Source organism: Ahaetulla prasina, chromosome 3 (assembly GCF_028640845.1).
Source record: "Ahaetulla prasina isolate Xishuangbanna chromosome 3, ASM2864084v1, whole genome shotgun sequence".
NCBI classification, from domain to species: domain Eukaryota; kingdom Metazoa; phylum Chordata; class Lepidosauria; order Squamata; family Colubridae; genus Ahaetulla; species Ahaetulla prasina.
The window spans coordinates 57,678,524-57,705,899 of NC_080541.1; the positions used below are offsets into that span (position 1 = coordinate 57,678,524).

A 27,376-nucleotide genomic window follows, 5' to 3' on the forward strand; every position below is an offset into this window, starting at 1 on the left:
ATTGGTTGTTACTTGGAATAGCATTGCTGCCCAATGTGTTTAAAGTTCCTAGAGAACCTAAAGATTCATAAAGGTTCTCATTCAGATGAGATGAACTCCCCCCTACCCTTTCCAGGTAAATATATAAGAATTTGTGTTTGCTGGCTGAGGAATTCTGGGAGTTGAAGTCCACAAGTCTTAAAGTTGCCAAGGTTGGATACCCCGATTTAAACTGTTAAACACATTACCTGGATGACGTCGACAAACAATAATGCGTTCAGCCGCCCGACCCTCCACGACTTCCTCGCAGATTTGGTAGGCGTGGACTGGAGGCAACTTGTCGGAGCTGGTTAAGACTGTGATGCAAGTCATGGGATTTTTTGTGTGTGGACATTTTCATTTATTTTAAGTTTCCACCGAGGTGAAACGTTAGGCAGTGTATACAGAGGTGAATCCATAAAGCAGGGGTCTCCAACCTTGGTCCCTTTAAGACCTGTGGACTTCAACTCCCAGAGTCCCTCAGCCATCAAAGCTGGGAGTTGAAGTCCACAAGTCTTAAAGGGACCAAGGTGGAGACCCTTGCCATAAAGGATGAATAAAGGTCGGCTGCGAAATTTGATCAGCGACCGTTTTGGACGATTTTGATGTAATCCGAGTTTTCTGCATGCTTTTTTTTTTTGATGTCATCTAGCGGTCGCCCGATATTTTATTTTATTTTATTTTATTTTATTGCATTCCAGGCGGAGGGTCCTAAATAGATTCTACGTGGGAACCTTTTCCCGCCGATAGCTTTTCTTTTCTTTTCTTTTTTTTTAATTTGCATTTATATCCCGCCCTTCTCCGAAGACTCAGGGCGGCTTACACTATGGCCTAGTTCTAACTCCTCCTTGGCATAAAAGCAAAAGTGCCGTAACGGGGGCGAGGCAAGCCTGTTCTTTAGGACAGGGGTCTCCAACCTTGGCAACTTTAACTTTAACTTGGCAACTTTAAGCCTGGAGGACTTCAACTCCCAGAATTCCCCAGCCAGCTTTGCTGGGAGTTGAAGTCCCCCCAGGCTTAAAGTTGCCAAGGTTGCAGACCCCTGCTTTAGGGAACTGCAACAGCCTCTCGCCTCCCAATGCGCGGGCGAGGCGTAACTTGCAAAAGATTTGCGGCCTTTTTAAAACACGCCGGTCTCCTCTTTTTTCTCTTTTCTTTCCCACTTCCCTCCCCCGCATATGGGCGACCTCGAAACCTGCAACAGACAACCGGAAATCCATCTCGGAAGCGAATTCCAGGCTCAACCCTCCCCCCCGCCACCTCTTCCCCGCCTCAATCCGGATGCGGGAGGCATTCTGGTTCGCCTCGGCTTCGCTCCTCGTTCTTTCGTGCCGGCCGGGTGACATGGGGAGTTTGACGCGGCGCTGACGTGAGGAAGCTGAGACGAACCGGTCGCTTCCCCCCTATCCCATCCCCGGCTACTTTGTTCCTTGCGCTCTTCCGCCTCCTTTGTGGCTCCGTTGGCCCAGGTGAGGCCTGCCGGTGGTAAAAGGTGGGCTCGCTTATTATAGTGGACGAGGAGGGGGCGGAGGGAAAAAATGTGGGTGGGGGGGACGGACAGAGGAGGCCTTGCCGCACCCGGCTCGGTTACTTCCTTCTCGCCCCTCCCTAATGCCCGGTAAACGGCGGTGCTGCACCGATGAGGTTACCTAGTTTGGTAATGAAAGGTCTGCGAGAAAACCATTTTTGCATAATATTGGGCTCTGCGGCCCCCAAAGGGGAATCCTTTACAGATTTTCCTCAGAAAGTGGCATTTTACATAATATTGGGCGACAGGAAAGGGGGGAACCCAAAGGTAGGCCGAGCCACCACAGTGGCTTCTCCTCCTCCAGCCTCTCCAACAAAGGCAGAAGAAAACATCTGTGGCTCAGGGTTGGGACTGAGGGGGGGAAGTCCATGGTGCTCTCTGAACTTGGGGGGGGGGGTTTCTCGCAGACATTTCATTACCAAACTAGGTAACCTCATCAGTGCGTCTGCGAGAAAAACCACCAAGTTCAGAGATCATCAAGGACACACACACACACACACACCTCAGTCCCAACCCTGAGCCACAAATGTTTTCTTCTGCCTCTGTTGGAGAAGCTGGAGGAGGAGAAGCCACAGGGTGGTTCTGCCTATCTTTGGGTTCGGCCCCCTTTCCTGTAGCCCACTATTATGTAAAATACCACTTTCTGAAGGAAAATCTGTAAAGGATTCCCCTTTGGGGGCCGCAGAGCATCAGGGTTCCCTAAGTGAGGTAAAAAGGAATTCTTTCAATGTGAAGTTTTTGAGGCATCTGCGTTACTCGGTTTGCTTTTCTTATGGGATTGTGGGTTAATCTCTGGTCCTTCTTTTAATCATAGCTTGTTACACTAATAGCCTGTTTCACAGGCCAGGTGAAGTCATAAACCATGGCTGCAGCCAGAGTGGTTGGTGTGCACAGTCTGCTAAGTCAAACCCCAAATGCTTAACTTGACACTAGCGTTACAAATTCATGCTTCCTGGCTCTTCGCCTGTCCCCTGGAAGCAGTTCAAATGTTATTCTATCCTATGGTTTGTGGAGGTGCACTAGCTGACTTTAAAAAAAAGAAACCATGTGTTTTGATGATTTAAGGCAGACATTAAACAGGCTTTTAAAGCTAATTTCTGCTGTGGATTGTTGTTGATTTCAAACTGTTCTTGCTTTCCTTGAGCTAAACAATGTGATTTTCTCTGCCATGGGATTATGCTTTGTTTTCTCTGTAATATGCATTGTTCTACTTTAATAATAAGCCCGAACCTTAGATACACTCCGAAATTGTATTACTGGTTCTCCATGATAAATGTATAAGTTAATAAATGTTCTGTAACCTGACTAAATTTTCTAGGTATTTTACATCGTGTAAAATATATGAGAAAGTAGCAGTGTAAAATGTAGGTGGCATCAGGTTTTTTTTTTTAGTTTGTGAAATGCAGATAGATCTTCGTTTCTTGGCACTGAAGTTTCCAGTAGATACTGTAGAAACTGTAGAAACTACAATAGAAACTTACAGAACATTCAGAAAATGTATATATTTCTTTAATGTATTTAGTACAAATATATCAAATCTCTATTTGTTGTTGTTTAATGAGTAAGAAAAGTTGTTTATTTTTTTCCAAACCTATATAATGGCAAAGTTACAAGAATTTAAAAATAATTTCTGGGCCCATAAGCCGCCTTAGAGGAGAATGTAAAATAAAAAAGTAGATTTATGACCCTGATAATGTTAGATATACAGTAATGAACCATAACTGTTAATATGTTGGCTTTTCATGATATGTGCAATTTAATCTTCACTGACATTAGAATATTGTAGGAAAAGCAAGATAAAGAACAATATGAACATCAAAGGATGAAATCTGATATATAATCCAGATGTTTTCCAAGTATATGTTGCATGCCCTAAAAATTGCAATGAAATTTTTAATTAGACATCTGTGCTCAAAATTAGTGGCATTCCCACTAATATTTTATTGTTCCTGTGTTTATAGGATATGTATAATGCTCTCTTTGGATGTAAATTCATAAGGAATGCATTTTTCACAGATCACTACACTTCTACTGAAGCAGAATTCGCTTACAAAACAGTACTTGTGAGTAAACTAAGTTAACATGTTAAGCTTCTCATTTAAAATGTATTTTTCAAGAGAATAGTTATAACTGAATATCCTTTTCTTTCAGAAATGGCAGCACAGAAAAGGAAATCTGTGCTGGTAGAATCCTCTGCCAAGCGGCGGAAATTGAATAAAAGTAATAAATCAGTTTCTACTAGCAAAGAAAGAAAACTACAGGATTCTAAATGCATATCAAATAAGAAAGCAGTGCCGAAGAAAGAAGTGCCCCAACACTCTGCCACAACTAACAGGTCAGCTGTCAATAAGTTTATAAATAGAGCTTCTCTGCCATCTTCTCAAAATAAACAAGCGCAAAGGAACTCCAAACAGACTTTAAATGAGTTAAAGAAGAAAGCATGTAAAATGGTGTGCATGAAAAGGACATCCTTAAAATCTTTAGGTAAATTATGTCCTGCACAGACATCTCTGAAATCTTCCAAACTAAAGCATGCTAATTCTCTGAATTTTTCAAAATCTTCTTCCAAAATCTGTTCTAGGGGGAAGAGAAAATGCAACATTGTCAAAAATAAAACTTCCTATGAAAACAAGAAACCGAATAAATCATCTGTAGATTCTAAAACACGTTCTACAGAAGCTCGGTGTAAAAGACATCCAGCCCGGTGTGGTAAAACAAGTCATAAGAACCTGCATTCAAAATCACGACTGATCAAAGAAAATAGCAGAAGAATTACAAAATCTGGAAAATATATTAGTAATAGTAACTTAGAGGTTCAGATTTCTAAAACCTCTTCTCTAAAAAAAACAGCTTCTCAGAACAGTGAAGCAAGGTGGACTAAAACGTCAAGTGAAAAGCCTTGTGATACTGACCACAGAAAGTTAGGCAAAAAATCAGCGGGCACTGATTCTGCCAAAGCTGTCAGAATTAGGCAAGAACAATTACCTGTCAAACAAACTAAAAAAGTATCTCAGAAGAACACAGTGCAGGACCTTCCAAAGTCACAGCATACTGTTTTACATGGCCATCAAGCTAGAAGATCGCCAAGATTGCAGCAGTCATCTGATGTTTCTACAATATCTTTGAGAAGCAGAAAAGTTAAAGAAACACGTGCTTCTGTTACAAAGCAATGTAGCCAGATGAAAAAGCTGGTACCGCAACTAAAACATGAAAAGTTGAAACACGTTCACCAGAAACCAGGAAAGTCTGTGGAAGACAATGATCATCAAATTAAAAGAAGAAAAATATCAGATAATAAGAAAACGGATTGTTTATCCCCAAAAAAACATGAAGTAGATTCTGAAATCAGTGATTCAGCTACATCTCCAGATAAGCCAAGAGAACTGAAAAATAATTTTGAAAGTAGTAAAGAATCTGAAAAGGAAGTTGCCAACACAATTTCCTGTCCTATAAATTCAACTTGCAGTATAGTAAGCAAAGCAAAGTCGAAGCACAAAAATGGAAAAATCAGTCTAAAAGCAGATAGAATTTTACCAGTAGAGCCTGTTTGCCAACAAGAGGATGTGGTTAAATCCAAAAGGATTAGCATTCTTGAACTGTGTGAAGAAATTGCAGGCGAGATTGAATCGGACACAGTAGAGGTAAAAAGAATTTCTCCTAATCCTGATTATGGAAAAGAGGAGGAAAAAAATCCAGTACTGGAATTGCCACAGAACATAGTATTAAATGATGAGAAAACTAAGCAGAACTCTCAATGTAAGCGATTTTTTCCCAGCAGAAAAGGGATGTCTGTCAAATGTACTGTAAATGGCAGACATAACACAGTAAACAAAAATTCTAAGTGGACCAAAATAAAATTAACCAAGGTCAATCATGTGAGCCATAGTATCTCAAGTATTCCAAAGCTTGATGTTTTAAAATGTAATAATCCTGAGGAACAACAAGCCAGAACTGTAGAAATACAACTTCCAGAAGTTCCAAGGAAATTATCTGAAAACAATGATAGCACAATATGTGAACAGAAGTTAAGTACATCTGATTTTGAAGGAATCCAGATTAAAGATAGAATGCTACATGCCGAACAGTCCACTGTACAGAAGATAGAGAATGGTTTATCTGAGGCAAAACATTGTCCTGGACCAACACCAGATAAGGTAAATATTTTGTAATTTTGTGATATAACAGTATGACTTTGTATTTTATTGCGGAATTAGTTTGTTTCATTGGGCAATATGAGTTACTTTGAGAATGAGTATAATGCAGTGCATTCTGTTTAAAATAACCCATTATCTCTATCATGCATGTATCATTTATAATTTATTACATCATTTATCACTCATGCCCTAGTAACTTTGCAGCTTGACTATTGCAACACACTTACATGGAGCTGAACTTGGAGACCATTAAGAAGTTTCAAATCATCCAGAATAGAGTGTCATCCAGAATAGAGTGTCATAAGCAATGATGTAACGCTTCTGCTTCGTAAGCTGTACTGGTTGCATCCAGTGCAATTGGCTTGCTTCTGGGTGTTATTCAAGGTGCTGGTTGCTATCTATAAAACCTTACATGGCATCAGGACAGATTACTTGAGGGACTGCCTGTCTCTCATTGTATCCGTCTGACCACTTTCATCTTACAGGGTTGGCATGTTCTGGGTTCCTTCAATTAAATAGTATCGAGTGGGACCCTGGAAGTGTGCCTTTTCTGAGACAGTGCTTGAGCTTTGGAAGATCCAGATTGCACCCCTCCCCTTCTGCTGATGTCCAGAAGAGCGTTGAAGACCTAGCTCTTCACCCAGGCTTTTGGCAAGGGAGAGTGAGACCTCTCACCTGACTCCATCTGATCTCTCACAAGCAATACATTACTAAAAGCTAACTGTAAAAAGATGGTTTGAAATGTTTTGTCTACATTTTTTCATACAGGTAACTGAGTATCATGGGAAAGACAGCTAAATTCAATACAATATAAGTTGAGTTACTATCTTTTAGATTTGAGGGATTTTCTTTGCTAGTTCATTGGGAGCTAGAGGTATCTCTGAAATAGTTTTTGTGCATGTACTACACAGTTACCCTGTTTCCCCCAAAATAAGACATCCCTGGATAGTAAGCCCAGTCGGGCTTTTGAGCACATGGCAATAAGGCCAAACGCTTATTTCAGGGTTCAAAAAAATATAAGACACAGTCTTATTTTCGGGGAAACACGGTATTTACTATATCTCATGAAGCTATAGATGGTATATGCAAACATAGCTATATACTAGTATGATTTACTAAGATTTTATAGGGTGCTTTAAAGGATGAAAATTTTCTAATGTTCACGTATTTTCTGCAACTTCTTAAAGCAACTGCATCTTTTTCAGAGCCTGTTTAGATGCCCATTGCGTTGCTGTGCAATCTTAGGATCTTAGGGAAAGAGATATTTAGTTTACATTGAATCCAAATATATGTTCCTGAACGTTTCAAAGTATCTTTTTGCTTTGAATCAGAAGCTCTCCACAACCCTAAGCTTCCTTGAAGATTGAAAGTATTGTTTTAGAATTTCTAAATTCTTTATATATTTGCACAAAGACTCAAGAAAACTGGTTAATATTCCATGAGATAAATTACCTCTAGCTCAGCTATTGCAGCAGTCCTTATAATTTATTGCATCTCATCTAGACAGATTAATTATGCAAACATGGTAGAAGTTTCTTAAGGAACAAAAATTTAAATTTTTGAATTGATAAGATCTGTTGTATATTTGAATAAATGATTCTTATATGTATATCTTTAGAGTTTCAAGTTAGAGTTCACTACACCTCCAGAAAATACTTCATTGAAAATAATTTCAGAACAAGCGTCAGTAGTGAAGCAAGTAAAAAGAGAGACAACAGAAATCAAACCTCAAGGTAAACTTCAAATTATATTTCATATTAAAGCATCTTTAATTATGGATAAAGTAATTGATAGTTTAAATTCAAGTTTATGTATTATGATATATTAAAAAATTATGGCCAAATAACAATGGAATATGAACTTGGAAGAAAGCAAGGGTAATCAGATGCAACTTTATTTCCATTAATAGGATAACCTGTGCTTAAAGGATTGCTAATAGTAGACCATAAGGCTTATCATCAAAATGCCAAAGTGACGCTACTTATAGCTTTTTTTGAACTGATCTTACTATTGGCAAATTAAATTTAACTGATTTGTTTATTTATAGACCACAGTATGCATAACCATAAGCCAGAATTTGTTTTATCATGATATTTTCAATATGTGAGAATGAATTAGATTCATAACAACACACAGGGCAAAATGTAACAAACCATATCATTGATCAACGATGTATGAACTCAATTTTATTGCAGACAGGCAAAGTAATCACTACTTGTTGAATCAATTCTTGGGGTTTTTTTCCCTTGTCGCTTCAAGAAGAAAACAGATCAGAAAAACTAAATAGGAATAAGATGGGATTCTAGATTTAGATTCAGTGACTCTAATATAATACAGGCATAAAATTGTTGCTGGAAGTAATGCATAGTTACATGATTTATAAACTAGTAAAAACATGATGATGCTCCACTCTCCCCAGTCAAAACTGAAATACTGAGGTTTTTTTTAAAAAAATGAAACTATATTATTGGTTTGGTTTTCACAGCTGCTATCGGTTGGACATTGCTGAGCTACAGGGTTTAGTGCCATGGTCTAGACAACAGCCTAGTCAGTCCCTGCACAGTTGCAGGGGTAGTCTGCGTAGTACTCCATCTTGCTCCTAAAGATGCCAGCTTATAGTTGTCAATGAAAGTAAGGAAATCTGTTGCCTAGATCACATTCATTAAACCCTGAAACCCAATATTGCCCTTTTGTATACTCTTTGTGTATACAATATAAGACAACTATAGTTTGTTACATTAAAGATACAATTCGTAATCTATTTAACCTGTGTAGTTCTAAATCACAGGAAGTATGTGCCTTTCATTATATTTGTTTATGAGTTCATCTTATGCACTCATAGGTAATATAAAACTGAAGGAGAACTTGGGTAAATATAATTATCCCCCCAACTAGTGTCTTATATATTCATTGATAAATATGAAGTAATATGGAGTCCTTGGTTGTTTTTGAGTTTGGTTGTTTGATTACAGATGTTTCAAACAAACATCCAAGTTCAGGAACACCAAGGACTCCAAGTTTAAGTCTAAGCTACATATATTCTCTTGTAATGCAGTAACGTATTGATTTATTGATAGCTCCAGTTGGTAAACAGTTGGTTCAGACTCCTCCTAATAAAGCCTCTGAGATAAATGAGAGCAGGTACAGTATTTTTAAAAATTATTTTATATTTTCTTATGTTTTATGCTGCAATCTTTTACAAATTTGTACTAAGTTCGCCAGGCAGTTGTTAATAAATATCTAAGTATTATCAACTCAGACTTAACATTCTTTCTTTAATATTCCCTTTCCTAAGGATATACCCTGAGCTGAACTGGCCAAATAATCAGATACCTTAATCTCAGGCTGCTCTTGGTAAAGGCAGATCTCTGTGAAATTAGATGTTTGGGTGAAGAAACACAGAGACCTGGCATCTCTGATTGGGTAGAGTTAGGGATGTGGCCCTGAATGAGCTTTGGGTTGCATTTCCTACGTCTACCATGATGCCAAGGTTCAGAAGAAAGGCTACCTGCAATTTTAGAGAGACTCTAGTGGGCCCAGCAGGATTGCATTGTAGATAATGGTTGCAAGGGATGATAAGTGTGACTGTTGGTCTCTTCCCAGTTGCTGAACCTGAACACTGCCCTGGTTTGTTAGAGGAGTCAAGAGAGATGAAACAGGTGGAACCCCCCCCCCCGAGTATAACAGTGCTACAATACCAAAACTCAGTACAACCCAGTAATGGTTCTCAACGTGGGTATAAACCCATGTTGAGAATCAGACACTGGCTGGTAAAATGTGAATACTTCTGTATTCTAATGGCATCTGGACTGTCTGCAGATATTTTGAGTGCTGCTGTGCAGGAGCTCTGCTTGTACCAAAAGGAGTTGTTTCAGTCAGTTCTGGGAGGAAAATCATCAAATCACAGGGTCACCTGTCACATTGAAGTGTCAGTGTACTATTGATACTCAGTTGTATAACCATCAAGGCCAAGACAGGGATACTATTAAAAATATTGAACACAAACAGATACAAGATTAAGTTTGGTAAGAAAAGATGTTGTTTGTTTGCTTGTTAGCTAGGAACTTAAGTTCCAGTGATTGTACCGCCTCTGCAGGAGCAGATCTATGATTAGGTGATCCTCTTGGATTTGTAGATCCTGCTGGAGAAGCAGGTGGAAGCCCTGGTAGGGAGACAGTATACCAGTTACAGCCCTATTTGAGCTGGAAAAACTTGGCTGTTGTAACTTCTATTCTAGTTCTTGTGAGATTTGTACTATTACAATGTATCATATGCTTGTTATCTTTGAAGATAATCTCCAAGGTGCATCAGATTGTGGCAGCCAGAACGTTAGAAGGAGATACCTATGTTGCAGCCACACCAGTGTTGGCTGCCCATAGGCTTCCAAGCTCTGTTCAGACAGTTAATTATTACCTAAAAGCCCTACAGTTGCATCAGAGGTCATTTTAACCAGTATGATTCTGCCTGTCTTGTATAGTTGTACAGGACGGGATCCATCCCACTAAACATAAGACAGGTGTGGACTAAGATGAAGAACTCTTCCACGGTAGCTCTTGCCCTTGGAAGTACATTGCCCCCAGATAAACTGTCTGTAAACCTTCTGACGCTTCATAAGACATTGAAAACTTTACTTTTTAAACAGAAATTTAATATACTAATTAATATACTATTATACTATTTAATAATAGTACACTGAGAGCATATGCACCAAGACAAATTCCTTGTGTGTCCAATCACACTTGGCCAATAAAATTCTATTCTATTCTATTCTAATATTTAGCTATTTTCTTTGTGTAATATGAGTTAATGGATTTATGCTGTTTTTATTGTTAGGTGGTCAACTTTTGTACATTGCCTGACTCTTGTGAGAAGGCAGTATTAAAATGAAATAAGCAAATATTCAATAGAGACTTTTAAAAGGCTGTGACTTTTGCACCTAAGAGATAAGGAGAGTTTCTGCATATTTTTGTTTTATTGTTGTTGTTATTATTACTTTGAGAGGATTTGCTCTATATAGCCTCCTTTTTGATGCTAAAATGAAGCAGGAACGAATGAATTGTTGTTCAAATAGGAAAATATCCCTCTATCCTGAAGAAAAAAGAAGGCATAGTTCCAACTTCCATCTTATAGATATCTAAATAAAATACAGGTAGTCTTTGACTTAGAAACATAACTGAGCCCGACATTTCTGTTGTTGAGACATTTGTTAAGTGAGTTTTGCCCTATTTTATGACCTTTCTTGCCACAGTTGTTAAGTGAATCACTGCAGTTGATAAATTAGTAACCCGGTTGTTAGGTGAATCTGGCTTTCCCATTGATTTTGCTTGTCAGAAGGTCACAAAAGGTGATCGGTTAACCTTGGGATATAGCAAAGATCATAAATATGAACCAGTTGCCAAGCATCTGAATTTTGATCACATGGTCACGGGGATGCTGCAAAGCTTGTAACTGAAAAATGGTCATAAGTCACTTTTTTCAGTGCCGTTTTAACTTTGAACAATCACTAAACAAATTGTTGTAAGTCAAGTCTTATGAAATAAGAAGGATTAATGATGGAGTATGTGGAGGTAGTCTTTCTTTCCTTTTGCTAGGAGCATATGTTATACCATCATGCAAACACCACATCTCGATTAGGTTCACTTTAAAAAAAAAAAATTAAACCCAGCATGATAAGACAGGTTTCTTGAACATCTTAAATAAAACCTTATTCTTTACGGACAATCAAGCTGATATTTGCAGCCTTTGTTTTTCAGGTCAGAAAGGAATTGGCCTATTCGTTTACAAACTTTGCTTGCTGTAAAATGTGAGAAACATTTTTTTGACAGAAGCATAGCTAAATTATTTGATTGTCTTTCTTCAAGGAGATTTTTTTTTTTAAGATGTCTTGTATTGCACTCTGTTCTTCCTGGATTTAATACTAATTCAGTTGAATTGTGTGGAAGGGAAATACATTTTTATTATAATACATACATAAACAGTAACTTTTGTGAATTATTTTTATTCATAAAGGGCATCCGTGCCAAAGATTCCATTAACAACAAAATGTGGTGGCTTACTTACATCTGAAGAACATATTCAAAAATTAAAAGAAGCTGCAAAAGATGGTGATAAGCAGCTAATCATAGTAAGTATTTGTGTATGACAAGTTACTGGTTGTTACTTTAAAACAATTATTCAATGTGTGTCAAGCTTTTATCTTATAAGTTAATAAAGTATCATATATTAATAAAGTAAAAAAATATTCTCTCTGTTAATTGTGAAAGTAGAAAAATGGGTTAAATCTAATTTAAAAGTTTCTTGTTATAGTATAATTTTCCATTCATTGTAGTGAAGAAACGTATTATATGTATTTGATGTACAGCAGATATTGCCATATATTATCTTGGACTGAATGCTAAAATATATAAAATACGGTTGCTGGAATTGGTATGTTTAGTGATATGGTATGTTTAATGAAGAGGACAACTAGGGGTGACATGCTAGCTTTTTTCAGATATCTACAATTGAGCCCAAAATTTATGTTGAGTGAGAAATTTGTTAAGCTAGTTTTGCCCCATTTTATGACTTTTCTTGCCACATTTATTAAGTGAATCACTGCAGTTGTTGAATTAGTAATACCGTTGTTAAGTGAATCTGGCTTTTCCATTGACTTTGCTTGTCAGAAAGTCATAAAAGGTGAGCATATGACCCTGAGATCAACTATCATAAATATGAACCAGTTGTCAAATATCCGAATGTAAATCACATGACCATGGGGATGGTGCAGTGGTCATAACTGTGAAAAATGGTCGTATGTCATTTTTTTCAGTGCTGTTGTAACTTTGAATGGTCATTAACGAACTGTTGTAAGTCGAGGACTACCTCTATTGATTTCCCAGTTCTTGGTTCCTCAGTTCTTTATTTCTCTGGACTAACAGAAAATAATAGGAAAATGTGCTATTTTACCATACATATTTTAATTGACAGGAAAGATCATGTTATTTTTCTGATGATTAATTAGCCCTGAAAATATTGCCATGACCCTAGTTTGCTTCAAATGCCAACAAATGTATTTTGAATGCTTTTCATAGTTGCTATCCTTGATATTGAAAGTACTTTGTGTATTTTAATGACATGGGTTTGTGCTATTTATGTTCACTAAATTTGTATTATTTGGTTAGGAAAGTGCTTCACAAGCTATATTTTAACTTTTAACATATAGGATGCAGGACAAAAACGGTTTGGAGCTATTTCCTGTAATATTTGTGGAATGCTTTATACAGCTTCAAATCCTGAGGATGAAACCCAGCATCTGCTCTTTCATAACCAGTTTACAAGTGCAGTAAAATATGTGGTAAGAATATTTTTTCTTTGCTCCCCAAAGCATAAAGTATTTTATATAGTCTCTCCAAAATTATACTTAAAGCAACAGCAAATCCATGTAGAAATGTTTTGTTAGTTTAAAGTAATGAAACATTCTTGTTCATATTTCTCCTAAATAATTCTTCAGTGAGTGAATATTATACCATCTAAGTTACCTAATGCTGTCTGTACTGTATAGTGCTTTGGATTCAATTCAAATCCAAAAAGGTGTTCAGAGCACTTGGAAATCTGCCTGCCACCCTTTAAAACAGTTGTGTCTTTTCCAGGAATCATGTGTCAGCTGCAGAAGGCATGCTTTGAAGCATTTTTGGCATCAAATCAAAAGCACTCTACAGCCCTATTGCACATGCATTATTTTATGCTTTTATATACGCAGTGGAAATAATATTGCCCGTAGTGGTATTTTAGTATGAAATTTTGTTTGGCTAGTAGAAAATAATTAGTATTTAATTGCACAATTTATTTTTAAAAACCGTATTTCATATAAGATTGTTGAACTGACATTATATGCCCCTGCAATTTATATTCAGAGTACTAGAACTCTGTTTTCTTTATCATATATGTTACCTTCCATAACTTGTATTGATATTGATAAGACCTCCAGGATAATTGATCTGAACTCCCCCAGGTGCTTCCAAAGTCTACCACACAAATACAAACTGGTTCAAATCTAGCTGGTGTTTTAATGATTTACAAAAGCTCTTACTAGTTTCATGATCTTATTGACCTATCTGTAAACTATTCCCTATTTACGGAATAAATACATTACTAAAGCTCTGGAGTACAGGACTTTTAAAGCATCTGGAAAAGCAATGGTGGTGGGACAGTAAAAAAATGTTTGAATAATTGAATGATTAGAGCTTAAGGTGAAATTTGACCTTCAGTTTTTTTAACCTCTTTGCTTTTCAGTTCAATATAGTATATTCCTTTTCTATTTTTTAAACTTTTTTTGCTAGGCTGGAATTCAAAATAGAAAACTCAGAAACTAGAATACAAGTTGCTTCTTCTATAGTAGCATACATTAATATTTCATTACGATCCAAATGTGTGCAATTTTTATTGGTGTTTGTTTCCAGCTGAAACTGGATTTTTTGAAACATCATAACTGAACTGGGTGGATTTATGGAAAATAAGTTAAATCTTTTATGTGATATAATTTTGTGTCCTTGTATATCACAAATAAGAATTTGAACTAAGAGTTAAATTCTGTTTCAATTTATTTGAAAGCCTTAATTCTCAAATAATTATTGTTGCAGCTATTTATTTCTTTTAGTTTAATTAATGTTTATGTTTTAAAATTATTCTCAACTTAAATAAAATACTTTAAACATCATAAAAAAATCTAATACCATAACTTAAAAGAGTTCAAAGCTCAGTTCAAGATGCTTATATAATTTCCCCTCATTCTTAGAACATCTGTGAATTAATTACTGTAGCTGCCCTTGCAGATGTATTTGACACGAACAGTTAATTTTTCCTTTTCTTTTTTAAATAGTTTTTTTTAATTAATTGAATAAAGCAAAAGAAAAAGAGTACACAAAATTATAAATCAATTCTGGAGGGATAAACTACCACTGGAGCTGAATCAAATCCTTCTTTATTACCCTCTTAAGAGAAGGCTATAATATTCATATTTATTTGCCTTTTATGGTCTATGTTTTTAATGTTTTATATTTGTTTTTTAATGATAGCTTTACTATTACAATATTTTTGTAAATTACCTAAAGCCATTAAAGGAGTGGGTAGCATAAATGTGGATATACATTTTCTAAATAAATAAAATAAATGCTAGAAAAGTATCATCCAAGTAACATTTTTAGGTGTTAAAATAATATTTTGGGACTTTAAAATTAAAATGACTTGCTTTATGAATAGGTGGGCTTAGAAATCTGATGAAATGAAATGATTAAATGTAATTGTTATTACAAATGATACCAGAAAGATCTTTATTTGAATTATTGTGTTAGCCTCAAAGATCAGGACCACAAGTGAAGTTCCAATTAAACTGATTTATTACTAATCATGCCTATGCACAAGAATCTATACAACTAATTAACACTATCTTGGCATTAAATAAGGGTCAACGGAATTCAAAAGGAGTTGCACTTAATCTGTTTGTGACTACATAAAGAAACTCTAAGCTAATTCCTCTTTTGACCCTGTCCCCAGGTTCTGCCTCTTCTTCTCCTACAGATTGATAATGTCACTTCAGCCTCTTTTCTTGGGTGAATGTTATAACAGTATGTAACAGTATGTAGTTATATACATATAACAGTATGTATATAAGTGTTAGTGGGATATAGTTAATTGTTTAATTTTTAGTGAGCTTTCTTTTACTCTCCCCTTTTTAAAATGAATATAGGTTAGACTTTTGAATTTATTAGCCAATTACAGTACTTTTCTTTAGATTTCTTATAAATACTGCTTTAGGCAGCCTTTGCAAACAACATACTCTAATTTATGGATAAAATTAAGTCTTAATAGACTTAAGTGGCTTTTTGTTTTGTTTTTTCATGCAGGTACTGATCATTTATCACCATCAGTGTGGATCTGAAGAAGAGTTAATTACCTCATTTTTGAGTATGTTTAACTTCAGATACACACAGCGTAGCAACTTTCCCTTTTAGGGTATTAGAAGGTAGCTATTCATTTATAGTCTCATTTTTGTGACTATTAGTTATAATTAGTGACACAAATGATTTCATCTTTTGAACCACTGAACCACTGCATGCCATTCAGTTCACTGAAAACCTCCTGGAGGTCTGTTGCATGCCACTTATCAAAATGTACACATATTTGTGGAGGTAACTGTGTTAAAGAAATGCTATATAGTGTACATATATACATACTCCTACTTGCACATCCAAGCTCTGGACTGATTTTTGGGAAATTTGCTGAATGAACAAAATATGCTTGCCAATTCTTAATGGATGAATTTTACAATTATTCTGGTGAAGAATACTGGGGCTGCCTAATGCTTCATGTTTGAATCCAACAAAGTGCTGTATGGGCACCTCTCTACAGCTCTTGAAAGCAGCCACCTTTTCCTAGGATTATGTAACAGATATGGAGGGCATGTGCGTTTGAACTCCTATGTATCTAGAACCAACTTTTGTCCAAAGTATCATTCAGCCCTATAAGAGTTGTAAAGTGCAAAATGTTTTCATGGAAGCTTTCTGTGGAAGCTTTTGAGTTATACAAGCTATATTTATGGAGAAGTATCTCCATCAAGTCAGGATTTTTGTTTGCTAAGCAAGTGTGAATTATTTAACATGAGTTAAAAATATAATTGTAAATAATGTATTAAAAGTATAAAAGCTTTGTGTTAAGCTGAGCATTGTTTTTTCCTTTTTAGGGGTGGAAAAAAGAGAGAATTTTGTCTGAGTATCCTGATGGTAAGATTATAATGGTCCTTCCTGATGATCCCAAGTATGCACTGAGAAAGGTAGGTGAAATGTCTTGAACTGTATTTTGTTTAATGGACAGGAAAAGGCTTTTTACAGTGGTTTGTTATTGTTAAGAATGTGATAATAAACACCTACAAATAAATTTTCTGATCACTGAAGTTACCAAATGCATACAGCTATTGTTCTTATTGTATTAACCAGAGACCGGCATGACAAGGGAATATCAAAGTTGATGTGTCGGTAGAACCTATGAATTTAATTTTCAGTTGAAAGATCATAGGGAGAAATAAACCATCTTCCCTAGTGGATTTAAATGGAGTTGTTTGCATGACATGACAAGTTTAGTAGCAAAAACAAACCAATGTGTCTTAAACTGTGCAATGTGAGAGAGATTGACAGCTTACTTATTGTGTATTCTCTGGAATGCAGGTCAGAAAATTTTGGCTAGAACAAACAGTGTCTCTATGATTGTATCAAGCTTGTTTACATAACTTTACTATAATTTGAATTATAGTTCTGTTACATTCAAATATACATTCTACATTCTAAAGTTTTGTTTCATTATTGCAGTTTTGTTTTTCTGTTATGCACATTTTCTGTGTTTGTGTGGGTAGATGGTTAAATATTCCTTCCCAAATAGCTTAAATTCCATATTAATTACATACCTACTATAAATCTGTACCTATATGTATTGAGTTTTGAACAATTACACAAAAATACTTTTATGCTTTTTAAATGTGTTCTGGTTGGAGTGCATATTTTGTTCTTTTTTTAACAAATATGATTTTGAATATATTGGTTCTAATTTAATTTAATTTTTAATTTTTTAATTTTTTTTGAATTTATATCCCGCCCTTCTCCGAAGACTCAGGGCAGCTTACATTGTGTAAGGCAATAGTCTCATCCTATTTGTATATTTATACACAAAGTCAACTTATTGCCCCCCCAACAATCTGGGTCCTCATTTTACCTACCTTATAAAGGATGGAAGGCTGAGTCAACCTAAGGCTTTTTATGTTATTTATTTGGCAGGTTGATGAGATCAGAGAGATGGTTGATAATGATCTGGGATTCCAACAAGCTCCTCTAACATGCTCCAGAACTAAAACTCTATTATTTATTTCTAATGATAAAAAAGTAATTGGCTGCTTAATTGCAGAACATATTCAATGGGTGAGTAAACTGTTGATAACTATTGTCTTAGTTGGTACATTTAAATAATGTTGGAACCATTTCCTGTGAAAAACTAATCATTACAATAAGAAAATTTCTGTTTATAACTTAAAATGGGAAAAGTGGGTGGAGAGAGAATGTAAAAAGAAATACCAATTCTTAAGGTAGCAGTTATTGTAGTGACCACCTAAAATACGTATCAGCAATGTCTTCTCAGCTGTTAGCTTTCAATTAGAAAATTTCAGTGCAGTACTTGGTTGCAGAATCCAAATTCTGTATTAGTCAGTTGTGTTTTAATTCTTAGTGCTACTGGTAAATCTCTCAAAATTCTGGTGCAAAATTCATTATGATTTGAAGATGGCTGCCAAGAGAAGCAAGTTTTTGCTGCCTTGTAATCCTTGTGCTGATTTTTCCTGCCATACTTTTTCATCCATCGGAGAAAGATCTCTCAGCAGGTCTGCATTTTGAACTAATTGCTTGTGCGGTGACTGTAGAACAGGGGTGTCCAAACTTGGTCCCTTTAAGACTTGTGGACTTCAACTCCCAGAGTTCCTCAGCCAGCTTTGCTGGCTGAGGGACTCTGGGAGTTGAAGTCCACAAGTCTTAAAGGGACCAAGTTTGGACACCCCTGCTGTAGAAGATGTTTCTTATATGGGAGAGGAGATGTGTAAAGTTCCTCAACCATCTGTTGGAAAAGGAAGTGCATGTGGCAAATGGATTTGCCCATAATTCTAGCCATCTCTTTTAGTTCAAATAGCAAGGCAACTGAAGATAAAACATTTTTTGTAGTATCTATAGAACTATTCCAAGGAAAGTAGTTCTCTTCAGTAAAATGACACAGTGAACTGTAGCTGCACTAGCTGGTTAGTTGGCATTTCCTTTTTGGACAGCTGACATAAATCATTCCTATAAAATTCCTTTTATATTGTAATGATCACATTGTGTGGGGCTATTCAGCAAAAATGACTGGATGTAAATACCATATTTGGAAAGGAGATAATTAAAATAGGAATTTGTTATTACAAATATGTTAATATTAAGATCAATCATAAAGATTGACTGTTGTTATTATTGTTTCCCAAGGGGTATAGAGTTATTGAAGAAAAGATTCCAGATATTAGTTCAGAAAATGATAAGCTCACTTTTGAAAGGCAAAAGGCCTGGTGCTGCTCAACAACTCCCGAGCCGGCCATTTGTGGCATTAGTCGCATTTGGGTGTTCAGCATGATGCGACGGAAGAAAATTGCTTCTCGAATGTTAGAATGCTTGAGGTAAGGGCCTTTTGCATTAGTATGAACGATTTGCAGGGGCACCTACAATACATTAAAAAAGGACGGGATTGCTCACATGGCATTTTAAATTTTTTGACACCCTCCCTGCCATTACCCCTGAGTGTTATGGCTTAAGATAATTGGCTACAGTCTATATTCAACTTTTAATGTATCTTAAGAATAGTATAATATCTCATATATTATTTAATCAATTGGAAGTTAACCAATCACAAGCGAGAATTGTTAAATTGTTCACTACTTGTTATTTGGGAACTCTTTTAATTATGAGAACAGATGTGACTATTTCAGAAGTGTGATAATTTTAAGAGGAAGACAAGATTAGGTAGCATCTGAATACTGGCATTTGAAAAGTATTAAAATACCTTGTATTTGGGGCAGTATTTTTATGTTTGTTAGCTCCTTGCGTCATTGATATTATTTGCCAAGTAGGAAAATATATGTTTTTAAAAAGTTTCTTTGCCAGTTTGTCACAGTGATTTTTTTTATCTTGTCTTTAATCAGAAACAATTTTATATATGGCTCATATTTAAGTAAAGAAGAAATTGCTTTTTCTGACCCTACTCCGGATGGAAAATTGTTTGCAACACGATATTTTGGGACTAGTCAATTTTTGGTATATAATTTTCTCAGTGGACAACAGCCTCAAAGTGGTAACCTTCATAATAAAAGGTAATGAGAAATCATTAACTCTGTTGCTTGATGTTGACCAACAGATTTGGACTTTTATTAGCAGTGAACTCAGGAGTAGTAACAACAACCAAAAAGTTGGTTGTATTTTATTAAAACTGTAAATAGCACAGAAGTAGAATAATTTTGATATTTTTATAAAAATGTATTATCTCTAGTACACTAGCCATGTTTACATGCAGCAAATAATTTGTTCATAGTGGACTGTCAGTTAGTGCAAGAATTATGGTCGCCTTTTAAGTATATCTTGAAGTTCACAATGTAATAGTATACCTAAGGCAAGGAGAAAGTCAGTCTGTATTTGGTAGAGGTGTGAATCTGAGAATCTCTGTAGAAATTTCGACTGAGAATTTCCATAGACATTTAGAGATACGAAAATATTCTGTATTCAAGATCAATAAAAACTAGGGTCTAATCAAAGTGTATAATTGGCTCGCTATATGTGTTGAATGGAAATAATAGTTTAAAAAGAAAGATATTAGTTTCTTTTGAAAAGTATGCCTCCAACTATACTTTAGCAATAGTAAATTGGGTATATACTTTAATTTGTGGACTTCACTTGGTACTTTAGCCTAAACCCCTCTTATTTCAGAGGATGCATATAATGAAAAACTACTGTGGCCTTTCTTGACATGTATATAATGTAGATTTTAAAAAGAAAACATTTGATAACTTTTAAATAATCTACTAATGATAAATGTATTTAAGCAATGTCTTTGATATTATTGACTATTAAAAGTTGATTGAAATACTGGTCTGGTGTAATAATGATTTTGGATGGTTAACAGTTGCAGCATTTACATTTTGGTGATCACAAGTACGTAACTTAATATTTCAAAGGAAGTTTTCAATCTACAAGTAGCTTGATTAGTTCAAAACAGTGCCTTATATAGTTTAATGGTCTAGTTCCAATGTTTGCTAGAAATGTCTCCAAGAGGTCTGTTCTTCAGGTTCACTATATACAAAATAGGCTTGTGGTTCCATTCCTGGATAATTGAAAAAGATTTAGTATTTGGGTGGGTAGAATGTAAGCCGTTTCCTACCCTGAATATGTCACAGACAGAATGGCCACCTTCACATTTAGTCAATGCCAATATGAGCACCTTTTCATGAGAAGATATTGTCAAATAATGTAGATCGAATATTTATTAACTTGTTAATTTGAGGTTATACTAGGCCCAAAATATAAGCTTACCTTCTAAAACTTAAAATCTGGAAACATTCATAGAGCCTGCAAAAGAAATGCTGTAACCATGAATTTCTTAACATTTTTCGTTCTATTGAACTTTTTTTTAATATGTCTGTCATCATTTTACAGAATTGCAGTTAAAATGGAGGGATAGAACTCCCATTGGCTATTCTTAAGCTTGGTTCTAGGCCTTAAATCTCGGTGACACTTATAATTCATATTTCCTAAGGGGAGATAAAACAAGTCTCTCTTTATTGAGGCAGGCCTATTGATCTTAACTGTAAGGTTTGAACATGTGAATCATCAGTTCATGAGTTCTGGTCTTCCTTCATTCTGAAAACAGTTTCTCCACCACTTTCTGAATCTTCAGGTAATTTTTGTCTCTTCTGTAACAGCAGCCATATATTTTGCAAGGCTTGTGTGTATGGTTTAGGAGCTGCTATGGCTGTTTTTGTAATTATGAAGTGTTATATGAGCCTTGAAAAAGGCAATAGCTTTTTAACAAACAGCTGCTTTTTTCTGTGCATAATAAAACTTCCGGCAAATATTGTGATATTGCTTCCTGACATACTGAGCATCTACAGTCACCATGGATTAATAATTAGCTAGTACAAGTTTAACTGTTAGCTTATGTATTGGCTATTCGAGTAATTACTAAATTGTTGTATTAGTAATTGGTCAAAATAAAAATTCTGATGACTCAGCATAGTGTAAACCTAATATAAAAAGCATTAATTGATTAACCACTGGCATTGTGCAGAATCTGACAATAAAACAGAAGTACATCTAGCTAGTTCAACAATGGAGAAATATGATCTCTGCCCTGGTCTGTATTTAGACTAATAAGCATATTATATGAATTGAATCAAGTGCCCGATAAAAGGATTCATTACATTGGTCTACACATATATCATTAACAATGGGAATATTAAATATTTGCTTTCCAGTAGCAGTAGATAAGGGATCTACATGAACTACTGTAAAGGCTCTTGCATCCTTTAACTGGTTAGTATTAAATTACAATCAGGATTAGAGGTTAGTTCCCCCATGCACAGAGCAGACAACAATCACACTACTCTTTTCGATGCTTGATAAGGCTTGATGTCACTAATATGAACTTTAAAGTACCATTTAGTCCTATCTAATCCCAAGTAATACCTTTGTTTCCATCATACTAAAATTACAACTTTTTACATTGGACATATGCCAGTGTAAAGGAAAATTGAAATATTCATATAATGGTTCCTGCTTATATGGATTTGTACCTTCACAGTATAGCTAGGCTTCTGAAATGGACAAAAAAGTAACCTAGCATACTTTTATCTGAAATGATACAAACAGCGTAATATACGCCAGTGTTTTTCAACTATGGCAACCCTAAGATGTGTGGACTTTGATTCCCAGAACTCTCCCACATGCTGGGAGAGTTGAAGTCCACACATTTTAAAAATGCCAACAAACCAGCTGAAAAACCACTGATTTTAGATGCTATTGTGTTCTGAAAGTGTAATTACTCAAAATAATTGTGAAACATTATTTCTAATTTTTCAAATTCTAAATCTAAACTAAAAAATGTACATCACTTACCTTTAAAAAAATAGATCAAGCAAACCAAAACCAAATTAAAAGATTGATTGTATAGTGGAAAAAAGAGCCTTAAAAGTATTTCATTCATGTGGACCAACAGAGAGTCTGCACTATATTAAGACCAACACTTCAAAGGTAATAACATTACTGAATTTAATGAAAGAACATTATAAACATACTATAGACACAATTGCAGACAACTTTAGTTAAAATAAATGTGAGGTAGACTGACTAGTGAAGCTAAATTCACTATGTTTTGGTTAAAAGAGTTTTACATCAAGGACTGCTTCAAATCTGAGGAACTTCCTATAGAGTGTGTAACTATGTAGGAAACAAGATAAACAAGGAATTGTTGACAAACAAGCTGAATATGTGTTTGTATATGTATGTGTATATATATATATATATACACACATATATATATGTGTGTATATACACACACACCTGTTCTGAGAAGTAGCAACCAACTCTCCATAACAAATGTGGCATCTACATCATTATTACACTGTTGATCACATACTTTATTTCTTAAAAGTTTATCTCAGTAGGAAACTGGTCAAGTGTGAAGCAGTCCTAAGAGAGCAACATTAACTCTCTTTTTTTAGAGATCACATAAAGCAACTGTATAAATTACAGAAATAGAATCTGAGTCATTTTTTTAAAAAAAGTACAGATTATATTCAGTATAACCTGAGACTTGTCAATTATTTATATTTAACAAGCTCACAGGCAAAATAATGCTGGCCTTTTAATACATTCATATCATCACCTTGCTACAAGGCTTGTAAATGAAATAATATCATCATAACATTTGGTATCTTGCTCTGATCTCCTGTCCCACTTATCACATTCAGAATTTATTTCACTATTACAGAAAACTTAACATTGAGGTTGTGAAGACATTTACTGAAGAGGTTTCAAAGAATATTTAACCAAAACTCTTCTGTCTTTGCTTTCGTGAAACTATCAATTGTTCTTGTCCAATTTAGAAAATATATTTTAAGATCTTTCCACACAATCACACAAAACATTGCTTAGTAATAAAAGAGAATAGAGTTTTTATACATCAGTCAATGATAAACAAACAAAATATATTCCCACACAATTTGTTCAACAGGGAGTGCACTATAAATTCTAAACAAAAACTTCACAATTTGGATAGCATGTGAGTTAAACACTTCATGCTGTGATTACAACTCAACACTAGTAAAAACCATATGGTGCATCAAATACAGTAAGAACCTGCTACTAAGGAAATACATTTTCTTATGTATAAAACATAGTGTTTGCGCAGATATTGTAACCACTTAACATTCTCCTTCAAATATGGCCCTAAGCCCCGATTGTGTGAAAAGACCCTTTATCAGTAAATTTTCAGCTTCTATTTTTATACCTCTTTATCAAGGGTCAAAGCACCTGGAATTTTAAGAACATAGTGCAAACTTCAAAAATATAAAGAAGATTTCAAAAGCTTTCAATCTGCAAATTTGCAATAAAATGGCAACTCTTTGGAAACATTTACAAATTATGTTCAGCCTCATAAAACTACAATGAAACCTAGATTAACTGACACCCCCTACTTGTAACTTTTATGTAAATTTCTATTCCCAAAACATAAAGGTACTTATTAAAGTATAAGGCAAATGTTATAAGGGTACCAAAAAAAGAATATACTAAAGTAAACAATTGTTCATTTGAAATATGCTACATTTATGGAAAAGTACAATAAAAACAATAGATTTGAAAACCATTACTTCCCTTTCAACTTCAATATATTACGCTTTTCATTATTTGTAAACAGCTCTTTCACAAGGTAAAAAAAGTTGCATGATTAACACTTTGTTCTAAATGCAGTTTGGGCAGGTGAAAGTTGCAGATATCATCCTTTGTATTTAAACAGCCCCAAACAAATTACTATTTGTTTTCACCATCTTATGAAATAGGCTGCACAACTTTAAATATCTGTGCAAGAAATGTAAGATTTGTGTCCAAAGGAAGAACTACAGAAAAGGATAACACAAAAGAAATTGAAAACTGACTAACAAGCAGGAAATAAGGGGAATTTTGTCTACAGAAGTCTCGACTTACAACAGTTCGTTTAGTGATTGTTACAACTGCACTGAAAAAGTGACTTATGACAGTTTTTCACAATTACAACTTTTGCAGTCTCCCCATGATCTTGTGATCAAAATTCAGATGCTGGGTGACTGGTTCATATTTATGACCTGTGCTGTGTCATGTGATCACCTTTTGCAACCTTCTGACAAGAAGTCAATGGGAAGCCAGATTCACTTAACAACCGTGTTACTAACTTATCAACGGCAGTGATTCACTTAACAACGGAGTCAAGAAAGGTCATAAAATGGGGAAAACCTCAAAAACAGAAACTTTGAGCTCAATTGTGGTCGTAAGTCGAGAACTACCTGCATTGTTAACTGCAGTATGAAGACCTGATTGTACTAAACTTATTTAAAAAAACTCAGCATACTTCACAGCACAAAGTGCTGGTGCAAAGAACCTCACTTTTACACAACTTAATGCCTATTTAAAATTTAATACATCTCTTTCTGTCGAATTCAAACAAATAAAAAGTACAGGGCTTGATCCAGTCAAGCACATACACGGTATTTGCATATGAAGGAGTTGTGCTAAGCTCAGGAAAGCTCCAGTTCTCCCATTCCCCACCAAAGTACAGACATGTGCAAGCAGTGCAAGAGGCATTGTAGCAAGAGATGCTCTGGACCTACCTCCCATTTCCGTAATTCTGTGCCAACTAAAATCACTTGAGCTTTGGAGCAGAAGCATGGTGCCAAGGTGCCAGATCCAGACAGGACTACTGCCCTGTTACAGTGCCTCCATTTGGCCACTTGCTCACACTGGCAAGTAGGGGGAACAGAACTGTATGAGCCCCGCTGGGCCAGTGTTCAACTGCTTCAAACCCTATAGACTGACCCACTTTTCCAAGTGTGTTTTAGATTGCTGGAAACATTGGCGTCTGTTGCTGGTCCCAATTCAATGGAAAGTGATTCCTAAAGGACTTTTATAATTTAATTACATAATAAAGTACTAAGCCCTGTTTTTCCTGTTCTATGCTCAGTCTCTTCATCACAGAATAATAAAATGCTTTTCATAAAGCACAAAACTAACATTTTCTATCCCCAGCACTCGAGAGAGCTGAAGCATGTGAGGCATCCACTGCAGAAACAATTCCAGGAATTTCAGCTATGCAAGAAACAAGAAGGTTATTTAGCCATTTCAAAACAACATACCATAACACTGAGGACAGAAATCATTGGTGGAGCTTAAATACACTGAGGAAACTATGCAAAAGCTATCTATTTAGGCTGGCTGAACAGATACTTTTCAAACCACGGTCAGTGATGATTTGAGTGCAAAAAGCAGGCTTGTACGCAGCCTCTCCTTTGGGATCCAGTTCCATACATATTGTCGAAGGGGGAAAAAATCATGTCACCTACACAGATTCTCTCTTCACAAAGGACTCTGGATTTAAAATAATAACGATACCCCCAAGCCGCATCTTTATATAAATGCCTGCCATACATTCACTGATTTGTTCAGGCTTTTGAAGTAAACGTTTTAACTTTTGTGGAAACTTTGCCAAAATAGTTTCAATACATTAAAAAAAATTACAAACTTCACCTAACACTGCACAGAAAGTGAATAAAGATTATTCTTTCAAACACAAGTATCTGTGTTTTGTAGTTTTAAACCCCTGAGTTTAGACCGTACCAAAAGTACAGATATGAGGAGAAATGGAAAGCATTCCTCAGTACATCATCTTCGGATGAGCCCATGTGCCTTGTATGCGTCTCACGTAACTCAAGCTGGCAGAGGCCGAAAGTAATTTCATCCCCCCCCTCCCCTTGAAAAGATTTCTCCATATCTTAGTCACAGTGGGTATATTGTCTTCTTAATCAGTGATCCAGAAGGAATTAACTTGAGATCAATGCTCTTTTAATCATAAAATAAGAGAGAAAGAACTTCTAAAACCGGGCCTGAATTCAGGGAAATCCTTAAAATAGTGATTTAACACAAGTCTTGGGTTGCACTTTGCTCCACGGTGATTGTACATTAACTGAAATAAGGAAAAGATAAAATTCAGCTCATTGGGTTCTCCTGCATCCGGTGCCTTTGACTCAAGTTATACATGACGCCCAGTTAGAAAATAGAGAGGCTTGTCATCAGAGCTGTTAGCAGTTTGGAATTCGTCTCTCAGACGGAACTGCCACTCATCTTCCAGCTCTAACCGCACAATGGTTTGACGCAAGGAGCTCCTGTCTTGACATATCACACACAGTGTTGCACCTAAAGTTAAAAGATGAAATTAAATAGCAGACAGTTTATACCACAGTTTAATTTCCAGAACATTTATCTTCTGCCCTTGCTCTCTAGTGCTTGGAAACATTATTGCACATTTTAAAAAAGTAACAGTAAAGAGTAATAGTAAAAGAGCCCTGGTGGTGCAATGGTCAGAATGCAGTATTGCAGGCTAATTCTGCTCACAGCCAAGAGTTTGATCCTGACCGGTTCAAGATTGACTCATCCTTCCATACTTCCAAGATTAGACAAATGAGGACCCAAACTGTTGGGGCAATATGCGACATAAATCATCCAGAGTCTGCTGTAAAGTACTATATGGTGGTATAAGTTTCTTCAAATTATGACTGAAATCATTGCTTAAATCTCAAATCAAAGTATACAAAGTACTTCCCTGATTTTCCTACCTAAGAAAACATAGCAATACAGATATATTAATATGTTACAGATTTTATTACATCTATAGCGCTAGTTTTTATTATTTTGTTTATTTTTGAAATCTGGATTAAAACAGCGTATAATATGTTAAAATATACTAAAGTAATACAAAATGCCAGGTAGAATCTCTGTACAATCAATCTTCTACATGGAATCAAAAGTCTGACCTCACCTTTTATCATTCACTGGGGAAAATGGGAAAA

General features: G+C 35.5%; 1 protein-coding gene across 6 annotated transcripts; it reads left to right on the forward strand.

Annotated features, from left to right (window-relative positions):
* Positions 1-1,279: 1,279 nt before the first annotated feature.
* Positions 1,280-20,372, forward strand: ESCO1 (establishment of sister chromatid cohesion N-acetyltransferase 1). Of its 6 annotated transcripts, XM_058176750.1 has the most exons (12): positions 1,283-1,510; positions 3,508-3,609; positions 3,698-3,881; positions 4,128-5,700; positions 7,319-7,433; positions 8,778-8,841; positions 11,710-11,824; positions 12,902-13,033; positions 16,418-16,507; positions 17,502-17,642; positions 18,726-18,913; positions 19,436-20,372. In XM_058176750.1, the coding sequence occupies exons 3-12, from the start codon at positions 3,700-3,702 to the stop codon at positions 19,605-19,607; spliced, it is 2,772 nt and encodes a 923-aa protein (XP_058032733.1). In that variant the 5' UTR covers positions 1,283-1,510; positions 3,508-3,609; positions 3,698-3,699; the 3' UTR covers positions 19,608-20,372. The 6 variants fall into 6 exon arrangements, 5 of the variants coding, with proteins under 5 accessions (XP_058032733.1, XP_058032729.1, XP_058032730.1 ...); XM_058176746.1 differs by having other exon boundaries at positions 3,698-5,700; XM_058176747.1 differs by having other exon boundaries at positions 3,563-3,609; positions 3,698-5,700.
* The last annotated feature ends 7,004 nt before the right edge of the window (positions 20,373-27,376 follow it).

Coding starts and splice junctions, on each gene's coding strand:
- ESCO1 (XM_058176746.1), top strand. CDS start 3,700: ATGGCAGCACAGAAAAGGAAATCTGTGCTGGTAGAATCCTCTGCCAAG. Junction 5,701..7,318: donor CTGGACCAACACCAGATAAG/GTAAATATTTTG, acceptor GTATATCTTTAG/AGTTTCAAGTTAGAGTTCAC. Junction 11,825..12,901: donor GTGATAAGCAGCTAATCATA/GTAAGTATTTGT, acceptor TTTAACATATAG/GATGCAGGACAAAAACGGTT.